This window comes from Oncorhynchus masou, chromosome 2, assembly GCF_036934945.1.
Source record: "Oncorhynchus masou masou isolate Uvic2021 chromosome 2, UVic_Omas_1.1, whole genome shotgun sequence".
Lineage (NCBI taxonomy): Eukaryota > Metazoa > Chordata > Actinopteri > Salmoniformes > Salmonidae > Oncorhynchus > Oncorhynchus masou.
The window spans coordinates 48877654-48895374 of NC_088213.1; the positions used below are offsets into that span (position 1 = coordinate 48877654).

General features: G+C 39.9%; 1 protein-coding gene across 1 annotated transcript in view; it reads left to right on the forward strand.

Moving 5' to 3' along the window:
- Positions 1–17721, forward strand: part of daam2 (dishevelled associated activator of morphogenesis 2) — a 223168-nt gene that overhangs the window by 152064 nt on the left and 53383 nt on the right. The window contains 1 exon segment of the mRNA XM_064925631.1: positions 13779–13873. Coding sequence (XP_064781703.1) covers positions 13779–13873 — 95 coding nt within the window.

Below are 17721 nucleotides of genomic sequence, written 5' to 3' on the forward strand. Positions count from 1 at the left end.
GTCCATGAATTGTTGCTAGGTAGACTCAGAAACATTGGTTTCAGTGAAGGGGCAGTAAATTGGTTTAGGAACTATCTTTCCGACAGAACACAATGTGTAAATACTGACAATCACAAGTCTAGCTTTCTTGAGATTAATAGAGGTGTGCTCCAGGGTTCCATTTTAGCTCCTGTGGTGTTCTCAATATTTATTAATGATTTGGGAAATGGGATGCAACCAGCAAAGTTACATCAATATGCAGATGATAGTTTTATATTCATGTGCTCCTTCTCTGGTTCAGACTGTTGAAGAGATCCAGACTGCTTTTCAGTTACTGCAGGCCTCCCTTTATGGTCTCAAACTGGTCTTGAATACACAAAAAACTAAATTCATGACCTTTACCAGAGCTGGAACTCTGCCAGAGAACGTTAGCATTGTCATATCTGGTGGCTTATCCATTGAAAAAGTGACAAGTTGTCTTTTAACGTGCATGTGGATAATTTTGTAACAAATCTTAAATTGGGTTTTTATTTCTTGTAATAATGCTTGCTTCCCGCTTATGGCTAGAAAGGAGCTTGTTCAGGCCACTTTTATTCTCTGTAATTGATTATGGTGACTTGTTGTATATGCATGCAGCCTCCTTCGTCTTACAAAGACTGGACTCTGTTTATCATGCATCCTTGCGCTTTAATACAAATGCCAAGTCACTCACCCACCATTTGCACATTGTACCAAATGGTAGGTTGGACCCCACTTTATATGCTCAGAAAGATACATTTGTATGTGTCATCTACAAAACGCTTTTGGGTAAACTCCCTCTTTACCTCTGTAGTATGGTCTCTTTCACCACCAGCAGCACCATACCAACGTCTGCTAGGTGGTTGCTACTTAAAGTCAGGACATACACAGTATTAGGCAAAACTGCCTTCTCTTCTTGTGCACCAGACGCATGGAATAATCTACAATCCATGCTTCATCTATATATGTTAGTGCCACTGAATTAATTGAAAATATTGATGGAAGACTATGTTACAGAGGAGTGTAAATGCTTTAAAAAAAAGCTTAATCATGTTGTATTGTTGTATGTTTTAATTATGTAATGTATTGATTGCTGCTGCCTTCTTTGCCAAGTCTCCCTTGATAAAGAGACTCTGGGTCTCAATGGGCTTTTCCTGGTTAAATAATAAAACAAAATAGCCTACCTACAAACTTAATATCATTAGCCACTTTAATAAATGGAACACTAGTCACTTCAATAATGCTACTTTGAGAATGTTTACATATACATATGTGATGAGTAATGCAAGATAAGGAGTTCAAAATAGTAAAAAAATAAAACAGCAGTTACAATTCCCTAAAATGCTTTTTTTATGTTCATTTGAGTGTCACCTATGCCCTTATATTAGTAAACTTCAAGAATAAAGCCAATAAATCATTTTTATTGTGATTCATATGAATGTACCTGTCACGGCTTTCGTTGTGGGAAGGAGGAGCGGACCAAAATGCAGTGCAGTTGTGATTCATATTTATTTAATAAGGAAACTATACACGATCAAACTAACAAAATAACAAACGTACAAAAAACAAAAACAGCCCTATCTGGTGCAAAACACAGAGACAGGAACAATCACCTACAAACACACAGTGAAACCCAGGCTACCTAAATATGGTTCCCAATCAGAGACAATGACTAACACCTGCCTCTGATTGAGAACCATATCAGGCCAGACATAGAAATAGACAAACAAGACATCCAACATAGAATGCCCACTCAGATCACACCCTGACCAACTAAAACATAGAAACATACAAATAAACTATGGTCAGGGTGTGACAGTACCCTAGTAAAATGTCAGTGTTTTTTTTTTTAATGCACATTTTTCATAATCACAAGGTTATATATCCATGCTCAGACTGGCAGAAATATAACTACCTAGAAAAAATAACATTTATTTATTTTGAATACCACATGTTTGATGTCACGGGTACAACTGAATTTTTTAAAACAAAACTTCCTATCTTCTATGAAAATATCTTTCAATTCATCCTTTGAGATTTGTTTTTTCTCTCTGAGTCAACAAAACAAAGTTATTACATTTTAATATAAAATACTAGTGTTATACTGTATGACAATATTTTGTTTCCCTGAATGACACAATAAATAAATCAAATCAAATGTATTTATATAGCCCTTCGTACATCAGCTGATATCTCAAAGTGCTGTACAGAAACCCAGCCTAAAACCCCAAACAGCAAGCAATGCAGGTGTAGAAGCACGGTGGTTAGGCAAAACTCCCTAGAAAGGCCAAAACCTAGGAACAAACCTAGAGAGGAACCAGGCTATGTGGGGTGGCCAGTCATCTTCTGGCTGTGCCGGGTGGAGATTATAACAGAACATGGCCAAGATGTTCATATGTTCATAAATGACCAGCATGGTCGAATAATAATAAGGCAGAACAGTTGAAACTGGAGCAGCAGCACGGCCAGGTGGACTGGGGACAGCAAGGAGTCATCATGTCAGGTAGTCCTGGGGCATGGTCCTAGGGCTCAGGTCCTCCGAGAGAGAGAAGGAGAGAATTAGAGAACGCACACTTAGATTCACACAGGACACCGAATTGGACAGGAGAAGTACTCCAGATATAACAAACTGACCCAGCCCCCCGACACAAACTACTGCAGCATAAATACTGGAGGCTGAGGATAAATGCATTTATTTGACCTTTGCACGCCCTTTCATAATTTGTCGCTTTTTTGTTGTGATTGTTTTAGTTGCATTTCCAGTTGGAGAATTTTCTTCTTTAGTTCTCATTTTTCCTTTTGCAGCCGCTTGCAACGCTTTGATAACGTTTTCACTTTTTCTGGAATGGAGGAAGCAAGTGATTTCTCCAGTGTTTGAGAATGTGGCTCAAGGGATTGCTCGAGTTCTGGAGTCAAGGACTCAGATGGTTGATTGTAGCTATTAACTAATATAATGAATCATTAATTTTTAATCCATCATTTTGTGTGTGTGTGTAATATTAACTAATATAATCCATCAGTTATACCTTAACTGCATTGAAATAAAACATTAAATACAGTGTAATAGTGCAACTTAATTAATCAATCTTCATGGCTGAGGAGACTGTGGCAGGCTGACCACCTGTTACGCGAATGCAATAAGTAGCCAAGGTAAATTGCTAGCTAGCATTAAACTTATAAAAAACAATTCATCTTAACATAATCACTAGTTAACAACACATGGTTGATGATATTACTAGTTCATCTAGCTTGTCCTGTGTTGATAATCAATGCGGTGCATGTTAATTTATCATCGAATCACAGCCTATTTCGCCAAACGGGTGATGATTTAACATGTGCATTTGCGAAAAAAGCACTGTCGTTGCACCAATGTGTACCTAACCATAAACATCAATGCCTTTCTTAAAATCAATGTACAAGTATATATTTTTTTTAATCTGCATATTAAAATAATATTGCCGGCTAACATGAATTTCTTTTAACTAGGGAAATTGTGTCACTTCTCTTGTGTTCTGTGCAAGCAGAGTCGGGGTAAATGCAGCAGTTTGGGCCGCCTGGCTCATCGCAAGCTGTGTGAAGACCATTTCTTCCTAACAAAGACCGTAATTAATTTCCCAGAATTGTACATAATTATGACATAACATGAAGGTTGTGCAATGTAACAGAAATATTTAGACTTAGGGATGCCACCCGATAGATAAAATACAGAACGGTTTGGTATTTCACTGAAAGAATAAACGTTTTGTTTTCGAAATGATCGTTTCCATATTAATGACCTAAGGCTTGTATTGCTGTGTGTTTATTATGTTATAATTAAGGTTATGATTTGATATTTGATAGAGCAGTCTGACTGAGCGGTGGTAGTGAGCAGCAGGCTCGTAAGCATTCAATCAAACAGCACTTTCCTGCATTTGCCAACAGCTCTTCGCTGTGCTTCAAGCATTGCGCTGTTTGACTTCAAGCCTATCAACTCCCGAGATTAGGCTGGCAATACTATAGTGGGGTGGCAGGGTAGCCTAGTGGTTAGAGCATTGGACTAGTAACTGAAAGGTTGCAAGTTCAAATCCCCGAGCTGACAAAGTACAACATCTGTTAACACACTGTTCCTAGGCCGTCATTGAAAATAAGAATTTGTTCTTAACTGACTAGCCTAGTAAAATAAGATAAATAAAAATAGTGCCTATAAGAACATCCAATAGTCAAAGGTATATGAAATACAAATGGTATATAGAGAAATAGTCCTATAATTCCTATAATAACTACAACCTAAAACGTCTAAACTGGGAATATTGAAGACTCATGTTAAAAGGAACCACCAGCTTTCATATGTTCTCATGTTCTGAGCAAGCAACTTAAACGTTAGCTTTTTTACACGGCACATATTGCACTTTTACTTTCTTCTCCAGCACTGTGTTTTGCATTATTTAAACCAAATTGAACATGGTCCATTATTTATTTCAGACTAAATAAATAAAATATATGTATTATATGAAGTTAAAATAAGTGTTTATTGTTAATTCAGTATTGTTGTAAGTGTCATTATTAAAAATATGTAAATCAGCTTTTTTTGGCCCTCCTATAATCGGTATCGGTATCGGCGTCAAAAAATCATATTGCAGATAGCCAAATTCAAGTACCCTAATATGCAAATGAACAATACAATTTAAGATTGAGAATCGTTATTGTCTTTACCGGAGAAAAATACCAAAACTCTATGTCATTCACGCGCTTGGAAACACTATAGCCAAAATGGGAGCCACCTAGAAAAACTACAATTTCTGGCTAATTTTTCCAAAAAACAATCTGAAAATCTTTTTAAAGACTGTTGACATCTAGTGTAAGCCCTAGTAACTGCTGTTGGGCAAGATTTTGCCCTGATATAACAGTACCAGCCATTGAAATCAGTGGTAGCATTATTTGTTTTTGGGGGGGGGGGGGTTTGTCCTCGGGGTTTCGCCTGCCATTTCAGTTCTGTTATACTCACAGACATTATGTTAACAGTTTTTGAAACGTTAGTGTTATCTATCCAAATCTACCAATATATACATATCCTAGCTTCTGGGCCTGAGTAGCAGGCAGTTTACTTTGGGCACGCTTTTCATCCAAATGTCAAAATACTGCCCCTATCCCAAAGATGTTTAACAAACTATAGTTTTGGCAAGTCGGTTAGGACATCTACTTTGTGCATGTTGGAAAGTATTTTTTTCAACCATTGTTCAGACAGATTATTTCACTTATAATTCACTGTATCACAATTCCAGTGGGTCAGACGTTTACACACACTAAGTAGACTGTGCCTTTAAACAGCTTGGAAAATTCCAGAAAATGATGCCATGGCTTTGGAAGCTTCTGATAGGCTAATTTACAAATTTGAGTCAATTGGAGGTGTACCTGTGTGTGTATGTACAGTGCCTTCCGAAAGTATTCGGCCACCTTGAACTTTGCGACCTTTTGCCACATTTCAGGCTTCAATCATAAAGACATAAAACTGTATTTTTTTGTGAAAAATCAACAACGAAAAGCAGTCCCAAACCATGATGCTGCCACCACCATGTTTGACAGTGGGGATGGTGTGTTCATGGTGATGAGCTGTGTTGCTTTTACGCCAAACATAACGTTTTGCATTGTTGCCAAAAAGTTCAATTTTGGTTTCATCTGACCAGAGCACCTTCTTCCACATGTTTGGTGTGTCTCCCAGGTGGCTTGTGGCAAACTTTAAACGACACTTTTTATGGATATCTTTAGGAAATGGCTTTCTTCTTGCCACTCTTCCATAAAGGCCAGATTTGTGCAATATACGACTGATTGTTGTCCTATGGACAGAGTCTCCCACCTCAGCTGTAGATCTCTGCAGTTAATCCAGAGTGATCATGGGCCTCTTGGCTGCATCTCTGATCAGTCCTCTCCTTGTATGAGCTGAAAGTTTAGAGGGACGGCCAGGTCTTGGTAGATTTGCAGTGGTCTGATACTCCTTCCATTTCAATATTATCTCTTGCACAGTGCTCCTTGGGATGTTTAAAGCTTGGGAAATCTTTTTGTATCCAAATCTGGCTTTAAACCTCTTCACAACAGTATCTCGGACCTGCCTGGTGTGTTCCTTGTTCTTCATGATGCTCTCTGCGCTTTTAACGGACCTCTGAGACTATCACAGTGCAGGTGCATTTATACGGAGACTTGATTACACACAGGTGGATTGTATTTATCATCATTAGTCATTTAGGTCAACATTGGATCATTCAGAGATCCTCACTGAACTTCTGGAGAGAGTTTGCTGCACTGAAAGTAAAGGGGCTGAATAATTTTGCACGCCCAATTTTCCAGTTTTTGATTTGTTAAAAAGGTTTGAAATATCCAATAAATGTCGTTCCACTTCATGATTGTGTCCCATTTGTTGTTGATTCTTCACAAAAAAATACAGTTTTATATCTTTATGTTTGAAGCCTGAAATGTGGCAAAAGGTCGCAAAGTTCAAGGGGGGCGAATACTTTCGCAAGGCACTGTATGTCAAGGCCTACCTTCAAACTCAGTGCCTTTGCTTGACATCATGGGAAAATCAAAAAATCAGCCAAGACCTCAGAAAAACATTGTAGACCTCCACAAGTCTTGGTCATCCTTGGGAGCAATTTCCAAATGCCTGAAGGTACCACGTTCATCTTTGGTACAATAGTATGCAAGTATAAACACTATGGGACCGCGCAGCCGTCATACCGCTCAGGAAGGAGACGCGTTCTGTCTCCTAGAGATGAACTCACTTTGGTGCGAAAACGGCAAATTAATCCCAGAACAACAGCAAAGGACCTCTTGAAGATGCTGGAGGAAACCGGTTCAGAAGTATCTATATCCACAGTAAAATGAGTCCTATCGACATAACCTGAAAGGCCGCTCAGCAAGGAAGAAGCCACTGCTCCAAAACCGCATGGGGACAAAGATCTTTTTGGAAAAATGTCCTCTGGTCTGATGAAACAAAGATAGAACTGTTTGGCCATAATAACCATCGTTATGTTTGGAGGAAAAAGGGGGAGGCTTGCAAGCTGAAGAACACCATCCCAACCGTGAAGCACGGGGGTGGCAGCATCATGTTGTGGGGGGTGCTTTGCTTCAGGAGGGACTGGTGCACTTCACTAAATAGATGGTTTCATGAGGAGGGAATTTATGTGGATTTATTGAAGCAACATCTCAATACTTTTTTATTTTACGTTTTTATTTCACCTTTATTTAACCAGGTCGGCCAGATGAGAACAAGTTCTCATTTACTACTGCGACCTGTCCAAGATAAAGCAAAGCAGTTCAACAAAAAACAACACGGATTTACACATGTAATAAACAAATGTACAATCAATATCACAATAGAAAAATCTATATACAGTGTGTGCAAATGGAGTAGGTAGTTAAGGTAATAGATAGGGCAATAGTAGCGAAGTAATTACAATTTAGCAAATGAACACTGGAGTGAGAGATGTGCAAGTATAAATCCTGGTGTGCAAAATAACAAAAAAGTAAATAAAAACAATATGGGGATGAGGTAGGTAGTTGGATGGGCTATTTACAGATCGGTAAGCTGCTCATATAGCTGATGCTTAAAGTTAGTGAGGGAGATATGTCTCCAACTTCAGCAATAATTGAAATTCATTCCAGTCATTGGCAGCAGATAACTGGAAGGAAAGGCGGCCAAACGAGGTGTTGGCTGTGGGGTTGACCAGTGAGATATACCTGCTGGAGCGCATGCTACGGCTGGGTGTTGTTATGGTGACCAGTGAGTTGAGATAAGGCGGAGCTCTACCTAGCAAAGACTTATAGATGACCTGGAGCCAGTTGGTCTGGCGACTAATATGTAGCGAGGGCCAGCTGACAAGAGCATACAGGTCGCAGTGGTGGGTGTTTGGGGCTTTGGTGACAAAACGGATGGCACTGTGATAGACTGCATCCAGTTTGCTGAGTAGAATGTTGTAGGCTATTTTGTAAATGACATCGCCAAAGTCGAGGATCGGTAGGATAGTGGGTCGCAATGGGTCTTCCAAATGGACAATGACCCCAAGCATACTTTCAAAGTTGTGGCAAAATGGCTTAAGGACAACAAAGTAAAGGTATCGGAGTGGCCATCACAAAGCCCTGACCTCAATCCTATAGAAAATTTGTGGGCAGAACTGAAAAGGCGTGTGCGAGCAAGACCTACAAATCTGACTCAGTTATACCAGCTCTGTCAGGAAGAATGGGTGAAAATTCACCCAACTTCCCAGCTTGTGGAAGGCTACCTGAAATGTTTGACCCAAGTGAAACAATTTAAAGGCAATGCCACCAAATACTAATTGAGTGTGGTTAAACTTCTGACCCACTGGGAATGTGATGAAAGAAATAAAAGCTGAAATAAGTCATTGTCTCTACTATTATTCTGACATGTCACATTCTTAAAATAAAGTGGTGATCCTATCTGACCTAAGACGGGGAATTTTCACAAATTGTGAAAAATTGAGTTTAAATGTATTTGGCTAAGGTGTTTGTAAACTTCCAACTTCAACTGTACTTACCTCATCACATTGATAGAGGGTCTTCTTTGTGATGTCACACACTGTCTCATGTGATATGCTTTAAAATGGCTTTCCACCTATGTTATACTGAATGACATTGATGAAGCATAAATGTCCAGATACAAGTTATTTAAGTTTTAAAATAATTTTTAGATACAGTATGTCACCCATTATTCTATATATTGTTGCAAGCACTTACACAATTATGCCATGGGTGTTCATTTATATTTTTAGGATGAATATTTAGATTTTATAAAAATGTTTTTATCAATTTTGTCATTAGAATTTCAACCCGGACAGTTACACTGAAGGACATTTTGACGCTTTAGAGCTCAATAACTCCCTTAATTTAATAGTTTGCAATACACATTTTTCTGGGTCAAAAGAAGAGTAAGAGTTGAGTGATTTAACAATATATTTATACGTATTTATCTTTTTATGTTAAATTAATGGCTTCGGACACCAAATGTACACTTCTTGTCTTTGACCCATATAATGTATACTGTATCCTTCACTATCTATTCTTTACTATCTATTGCATCTTAGCCACTCTGTCATTGCTCATCCGTATATTTTATACCTATATATTCTTATCCCCTTCCTTTACCAGATTGTGAGTTGTTAGATATTACCTGTTAGATACTGCGGCACTGTCGGATCTAGATGCATAAGCATTTCAATACACTCGCAATAACATCTGCTAACCATTTGCATTTGACCAATACAATTCGATTTGATTTTAACAAGTATTACGTTGACAGTGGAGTACTAACTAGCAGACTAGCATTTGGGACCCAGTCAGTGCATGCTGTGAGATCTTCTGCATTGGTTATGGGCTTTCAATATTCCCCAGGGGCGGTTTTCTGTGTCGTACCTGGCACGAACAGTTAAAGAATGTATTTAGTTTACAGATTTTTGCAGGCTATAGAGTGAAAACTTGTCCCGTATCATTCAGGCTGAGGATACAGGACCAACCAAGTAATGGCATTTGATATTTGGGCTTTCTCCACCTAACATTTTGTTGATCATTTTCCTGGCAGACATGCCCAATGCAACAAACATTGTTTGTGTCAGCTATTTTTACAGCTGTTTTTGTTTATTGACTCAGGTAAGGAACAACTGTGTCCTACCTGAGCCTGGTACATATGGTAGATATCTGGAAATACTATTACTGAAGCGGAGGAACACACAAACAAACCCCATTTTGGTTATATAGAAATCCCTAAGATACATGCTTTAGTGCTGTGAGAGCCCTCCATTTCTTTCCCCACTTTTCATTCACCCCCTTCATCTCTCCCTCTTCACAAATTTTCTCTCCCACTGTCTGTCTTTCTGTCCTCCACCCAGTGAGATTACACCGGCTCCCGAACACCATTCATAGAACACTTTCAGAGCCCTGTGCTGTACAGTTTCTCCACCTCCAAGTTGAGAATTCAATAGCCACCAAGCACCAACTCAAAATGGTAGTTAGCGCCCAGTTCTGATAAGCCACATTAAGTGTCTCTAACCTGCTGTGCAGAGAGTCGCTAACACATTGTACCTCAGAGTTCTCCTTTGGAGTTCAGAGGGTTTCTGTTGGGATTGCATGACTAGCTGGAGGTGTGGGTTGGGTTGTCTTGCGATTCTAGCGCCTCTTGTTAGAATTAGCATCTTTGTGTAATGACTGGCTAGCGCTAGTATAAAAACGTAGATGTCTGGCATCTTTCGTAGTTCTGGAGAGCTACAGGGGGTGCAGGCTCTTGTTCAAGTCGAGCACTAACAAACAGACTTCAACTAATTGTTTTTGCTTGATTGGTACAAGAGCCAGCACATACTGTAGCTTTCCAGGACCAGGGTTGGCGACCATTGCATGATAAAACATTTGGTTTTAGGCTAGCATTTACATAGTGTCTGGCTAGATTCTAGGCTGGAATAATGTGCTCTACTGTGGGTAAGCAGAAGGGTAAGGTACTGTGTCTGGCCACAGGTTAGCACTAACACACAAATACCAAATGTATCTGGAAGTTAGCATTTTGGCTAGTAGCTTTGACACGGTGAACTGGCTCACTGCACAAGCAAATAGTTCCTCCTCTCTCTGAATCCTCTGTCCAACTTCCTATTGAGAATGAACATACTTATTTAGAGAAACAGGAGCCAGAGACATGACTACTTGGCAAGGGCCTCGGAACCATCTGGACAAGGCTAAGCCGGCCCGATGGATGTTATGACTGAAACATCTGTAGGTTACACAGACGCACACAGAACCAGAAGTATATATGGAAGTACTTTAGTGCCAAAAAAAGGGTTAGATATTTTTCATATCTCTCAGATAGACACTTCAAAACATACTTTTTTTTACTGTTTCGCCACATTTGAATGTTATTCAATGCATTTCTATGGACTAACGGTAGTAAGGCCAAATTCAATTTTTCATCAAATATTTGTATCTATATTTTTGTGATTCTTACTGGGGTCCTAAAATTCTAAATGAAATAGTTAAAGGATCCTTGGTGTGCCCATCTTAAAACAATTCCATGTGTTAGTTTAGTAGAAACCCTGCCCCGGCCCCTTAGACATTTTGGCATAGTCGTACAGCCTCTACAAACGCATTATGCCTCTTTTAATAGGAACATAGCAGGAAAAAGGAAAAGATGTGGTCTGTTTGATTTGCAGGTGCCAAAAACAGAGCCAGTCCCCCATAATGAGCTTAGATGTTGGTGAGCAATCTTTTTACACAGAGGTTTTCTGGTGTTACGGATGACTGAGAGATCTACATATCAAATCAAATTTATTTATATAGCCCTTCGTACATCAGCTGATATCTCAAAGTGCTGTACAGAAACCCAGCCTAAAACCCCAAACAGCAAGCAATGCAGGTGTAGAAGCATGGTGGTTAGGAAAAACTCCCTAGAAAGGCCAAAACCTAGGAAGAAACCTAGAGAGGAACTAGGCTATGTGGGGTGGCCAGTCCTCTTCTGGCTGTGCCGGGTAGAGATTATAACAGAACATGGCCAAGATGTTCAAATGTTCATAAATGACCAGCATGGTCGAATAATAATAAGGCAGAACAGTTGAAACTGGAGCAGCAGCACGGCCAGGTGGACTGGGGACAGCAAGGAGTCATGTCAGGTAGTTCTGGGGCATGGTCCTAGGGCTCAGGTTCACCGAGAGAGTGAGAGAAAGAAAGAGAATTAGAGAGAGCATATGTGGGGTGGCCAGTCCTCTTCCGGCTGTGCCGGGTGGAGATTATAACAGAACATGGCCAAGATGTTCAAATGTTCATAAATGACCAGCATGGTCGAATAATAATAAGGTAGAACAGTTGAAACTGGAGCAGCAGCACGGCCAGGTGGACTGGGGACAGCAAGGAGTCATCATATCAGGTAGTCCTGGGGCATGGTCCTAGGGCTCAGGTCCTCCGAGGGAGAGAAGGAGAGAATTAGAGAACGCACACTTAGATTCACACAGGACACCGAATTGGACAGGAGAAGTACTCCAGATATAACAAACTGACCCCAGCCCCCCGACACATAAACTACTGCAGCATAAACACTGGAGGCAGCTGAGACATATACCATGGCATTGTTGAATATTCCTTTCTGGTCGGCTTGAAGGGCATTTTAGAGCATGCATTATTTCCCTATAACGCGCTGTGTATTTGCACGGTAGAATTCAATGGCTATAGTTAAGTTTTGTTTGAGTTGCTTTTGGTATTGGTATTGTTGAATTCAATTTTCATAATAGCAAGCTAGGACTGATGGTTTGGTTAGCTAAACTAGCAAGTCTGTTTGTTTGGTTACCACGTCAACTACTGTAGCTATCTAATAAACTTGCTACTTACTTCAGTGGATGTTGAACACATTTCTACCGGCAAATGTGTAAATGGTATAAAAGTCATAATGTCCTAAACACAGCTAAATGACGGCATCGCCAAATTTGCATAATTGGCCTTTGGCATATAATTGTGATGGACTCTGTAGGAGAGAGGAATAATGTCGTGGGAGAGACAAAAAGTGAGTAAAAAACACCCCAAATATGTTTAGAACTACAAATTAACTTTCTTCTGTCGATTCTGTTTTTTTTTATGTCACAATTCCAACCCTCCTCCTTTATCCAGGCTTGGGACCGGCAAAATTGACCCAAAAGAGACACTCGGGCGGAGTTACTTCGTTTTTTAATTTTTTTGTTTATTTTTTTTACATTTACATCCCACCCTGAAAGTAAGCCAGGGCGGGATCAGCCAGCGGTGGCTTCCCGCATGCGCGAATCATTTGCAGTCTGGACAGGGAGGGGTGAACATATCCTGCTCTGACTGCAGTGAGAGGACTGGGCCGCCTGTGAGTGTTTTGGTACTGGGGTATGGCCCACGGCAGCACCCGCACCCGCTGCTCATTGAGAAGAGTGAGAACGATATGTGCTTTCACATCAAGCATCTCCAATAACACCAGAAAAGTTTGCTAGATTTGTCGCTAGTCGCTTTTTTGAAAATGTGTCGCTAGAGTGGTCTGAATACTCGCTAAATATAGCGTCAAAGTCGCCAACACTGCTAGCGCGTCATGGAACACACCTTCCACGTCATTCATTATTTTCCATAGAATGTATAGCCCCTCGTTGATTATCCCTTACACACAGCAACAGCGCACAGCCTCCCATATAATTAATTTCATGATAATAATGCTGAGCTCTCTTTGTACACAATCAGTCCTGGGTTCAAATACTATTCCTAAAATACCAACCACTTTCACAAACATTCGAAGCAAGTATTCAGACATCGTCCACTTGAAAATACAATTAGTGAAGCACTTCAATGTACCTGGAAATACACCTGGAAAGTATTTTAAAATACTCAAGTATACTGACTCAAATACACTCTTATACATTCAACCCAGGCATCTGAAAACGGTATTTGAAACAAGCTTGCGAAAATCCTGTCAAATATAACTTGGCAGACCACCTGGCATTCAATCAAACAAAATCACCTGGTTTGGGCTGTGCAAAAATACTCAAATACACAAAAGTATTTCAGATACTCAAATACACATGCATTTGAACCCTGGTCTGCCCACAGTCTAGCTTGTTCGCCCCTCCCCACCCACTGAAAGTCAAACTTATTGGAGAACTCCAATGATTAACTGATTTTGTGATCCTTATTGTGCAGTTATGATAAAGATCATTCAGACTCCCTTCAACTAAGCCAGAATCAAATGTTCTCCTTTAAAATACCGTTATCATAATTGTTTTCTGCTGTGTCATGGAGTATGATTTGTCATTGTGCAGATGCAGACCCTGTTCGCCTTTGACGAGGAGGAGATGGAGATGAGGAACAAAGTGGTGGAGGACCTGAAAACAGCACTTCGGACTCAGCCAATGAGGTAGGGTTTTGAACCACAGCTGGCAAACATTGTCATTAACAGCTGTTCATCCTCATCTTTCACCTATCTACCTCAGGATGACGCTCTTGTTACTCACACTCTATGGTAAAGTTAAATGGCTCCACCTCAATGTCTCTCCGTAAGAGAGCACTGTGTCACAAGGTAGGTCTATACACTTCATTACTTACAGTATACACTGTATATGGGATCATTTTCATCACCAGAAAAGCTTTTGCACTCTTTATTAGACAGGGCAATTCCCCTCTCCTCTGTTTGACACATTCAGCAGCAGCTTTGAGATCTCATTGATCAACCACACAGAAACATGTGAGGAGGTTTAGACAGCCCAGCCACCCAGTAACATCACACGGAACCACAGCGCTAATACTTATGAGGATGTTAAGGAGGCAAGAATTATGAAAGTTATTTGTGAGCAGGATGAGGAATGCACAAATATAGGCTAAGATTCCCTATAATATGAATTTCCACAAATAGCTCTAAGAATTAATTATTTGCATAAAGGATTGTTTTAGCCTCACATTTGGACATTACAAGAAGATGGCTGTATTCCCTTTGTTTCATTTCTAGTGCAACTTCAAACAGGGTTAAAAAAAAGACAAACCACCAGAAAAACTTATTTACCTGATTAATCTTGTCATTAGCTATATGACATTATCGATCTACTCTATAACGTTCACAATACCAATTCTGTTGGAGTGAGTACATTGTTCTGTTTTCCACTCTTACTCTCCAAAGTACCTACAGTGCATTCAGACCGCTTGACTTTTTCCACATTTTTATTTTATTTTTTTATCCCACATCAGTCTACACACAATACCCCATAATGACAAAGCAAAAACAGGTTTTTAGAAATGTTTGCAAATGTATAAAAATTCTAAAATGTAAATAGCACATTAACATAAGTATTCAAACCCTTTACTAAGTACTTTTGTTGAAGCACCTTTGGCAGCGACTACAGCCTCGAGTCTTCTTGGGTATGACGCTATAAGCTTGGCACACCTGTATTTGGGGAGTTTCTCCCATTCTTTTCTACAGATCCTCTCACGCTCTGTCAGGTTGGATGGGGAGTGTTGCTGTACAGCTATTTTCAGATCTCTCCAGAGATGTTCGATCAGGTTAAAGTCTGAGCTCTGGCTAGGCCAGTCAAGGACATTCAGAGACTTGTACCGAAGCCACTCCTGCGATTTCTTGGCTGTGTGCTTAGGGTCATTGTCCTGTTGGAAGGTGAACCTTCGCCCCAGAGCGCTCTCGAGCAGGTTTTCATCAAGGATCTCTCTGTACTTTGCTCCATTCATCTTTCCCTCGATCCTGACTAGTCTCCCAGTCCCTGCCGCTGTAAAACATCCCCACAGCATGATGCTGCCACCACCATGCTTCACCATAGGGATGGTGCCAGGTTTTTTCCAGATGTGATGCTTGGCATTCAAGCCAAAAAGTTCAATCTTGGTTTCATCAGACCAGAGACTCTTGTTTCTCATGGTCTGAGAGTCATTTATGTGCCTTATGGCAAACTCCAAGCACACTGTCATGTGCCTTTTACTGAGGAGTGGCTTCTGTCTAGCCACTCTAACATAAAGGCATAATTAGTGGAGTGCAGCAGAGATGGTTGTCCTTCAGGGAAGTTCTCCCATCTCCACAGAGTACTTATAGAGCTGTGTCAGAGTGACCTTTGGGTTCTTGGTCACCTCCCTGACCAAGGCCCTTCTCCCCCGATTGCTCAGTTTGGCCGGGCGGCTAGCTCTAGGTTTTTTAGTTTTTGCTCTGACATGCACTGTCAACTGCGGGACCTTATATTAACAGGTGTTTGCCTTTCCAAATCATGTCCAATCAATTGAATTTACCACAGGTGGACTCCAATCAAGTTGTAGAAACATCTCAAGGATGATCAATGGTAATAGAGCTCAATTTTGAGTCTCAAAGCAAAGGGTCTGAATACTTATGTAAATAAGGTATTTCTGTTTTTTAATTTTTAATACGTTTGCCAAATTTTCTAAACTATTTTCAATTTGTCATTATGGGATACTGTATAGATTGATGAGCAAAATGTTTTATATAATCCATTTTAGAATAAAATAACGTAACAAAATGTGGGAAAAGTAAAGGGGACTGAATAATTTCCGAATATTCCTATATTTCTTTCTTCCTCACTTCTCTCCTCCTAGTATGTTCGTCTCTTCTCACTTTTCTCATTTGCATTTCGTTAGATGGTAATTTTTCAATTAAGAAAAATTGTGTGACTTGCTTCCGCTCTTTGAAAGTAGTTGTGTGGCATTGGATAGGATAGCATGAACATGTGAAAGTTGGTTTGGTGTCTCTAGTTTGAACTGTTCAAGAGTTATTTTATGCAAATGTGAGGGACATTTATAGATTTAACATTTAGAACACCTGCTCGTTCCATGACAGAGACTGAACACGTGAATCCAAGTGAAATCCAGGTGAAATCCAGGGTCAAAGTTGGTTTGGTGTCTCTAGCTTAGACAGTTAAAGAGTTACTGTTGGTGGGTTATTTTATACACATTTATGCACATGTGTATACAGTGCCTTCAGAAATTATTCATACCCCTTGACTTATTCTAAATTTGGTTGTTACAACTTGAATTCAAAATGGATTCAATTGAATCCACACACAATTGAATTGAATTCTTACACACCTTAACCCATAATGACAAAGTGAAAACACCTGGATTGTGCAACATTTACCCAGTATTATTTTCAAAATTCTTCAAGCTCTGTCAAATTGTTGTTGATCATTGCTAGACAACCATTTTCAGGTCTTGTCATAGATTTTCAAGTACATTTAATTCAAATCTGCCTCTCATGAGCATTCACTGTCTTCTTGGTAAGCAAGTCCAGTGTAGATTTGACATTGTGTTTTAGGTTATTGTCCTGCTGAAAGGTGAATTCATCTCCCAGTGTCTAGTGTAAAGCAGACTAAACAAGGTTTTCCTCTCCGATTTTCCTGTACTTAGCTCCATTACATTGATTTTTTTTATCCTAAAAAACTCCCCAGTCCTTAACGATAACAAGCATACCCTTAACATGATACATCCATGACTATGTGTTTTATTGGATTTCCCCCAAACATAACACTTTGTATTCAGGACAAAAAGTGAATAGCTTTGCCACATTTTTTACAGTATCACTTTAGTGCCTTCTTGCAAAACTGGATGCATGTTTTGGAATATTTGTGTTTTGTACAGGCTTCCTTTTCACTCTGTCAATTAGGTTCACCTGACATAGAATTCCTCACAATCTAATGTTGACTGCATTATCTACCAAGGGAATTCTCTTCGATTATAATCACAGCCACCCCCCCCCCCACAAGCAGACACATCGATGGCCCTGAACAACCTTTATTTGACTCTATGTAAACTGAAAACCACATATCCTGAGGCTGCATTCACTGTAGCTGGGGATTTTAACAAGGCTAATCTGAAAACAAGAGTCCCTAAATTCTATCAGCATATCTATTGTGCTACCAGGGCTGGTAAAACCCTGGATCATTGTTATTCTAACTTCTGCAACGCATATAAGGCCCTCCTCCGCCCTCCTATCGGAATAGCTGACCAAGACTCCATTTTGTTGCTTCCAGCGTACAGACAAAAACTAAAACAAGAAGCTCCCGCGCTCAGGTCTGTTCACCGCTGGTCTGACCAATCTGATTCCACGCTTCAAGACTGCTTCGATTTATTTTTGATTTTTATTTCACCTTTATTTAACCAGGTAGGCAAGTTGAGAACAAGTTCTCATTTACAATTGCGACCTGGCCAAGATAAAGCAAAGCAGTTCGACACATACAACGACACAGAGTTACACATGGAGTAAAA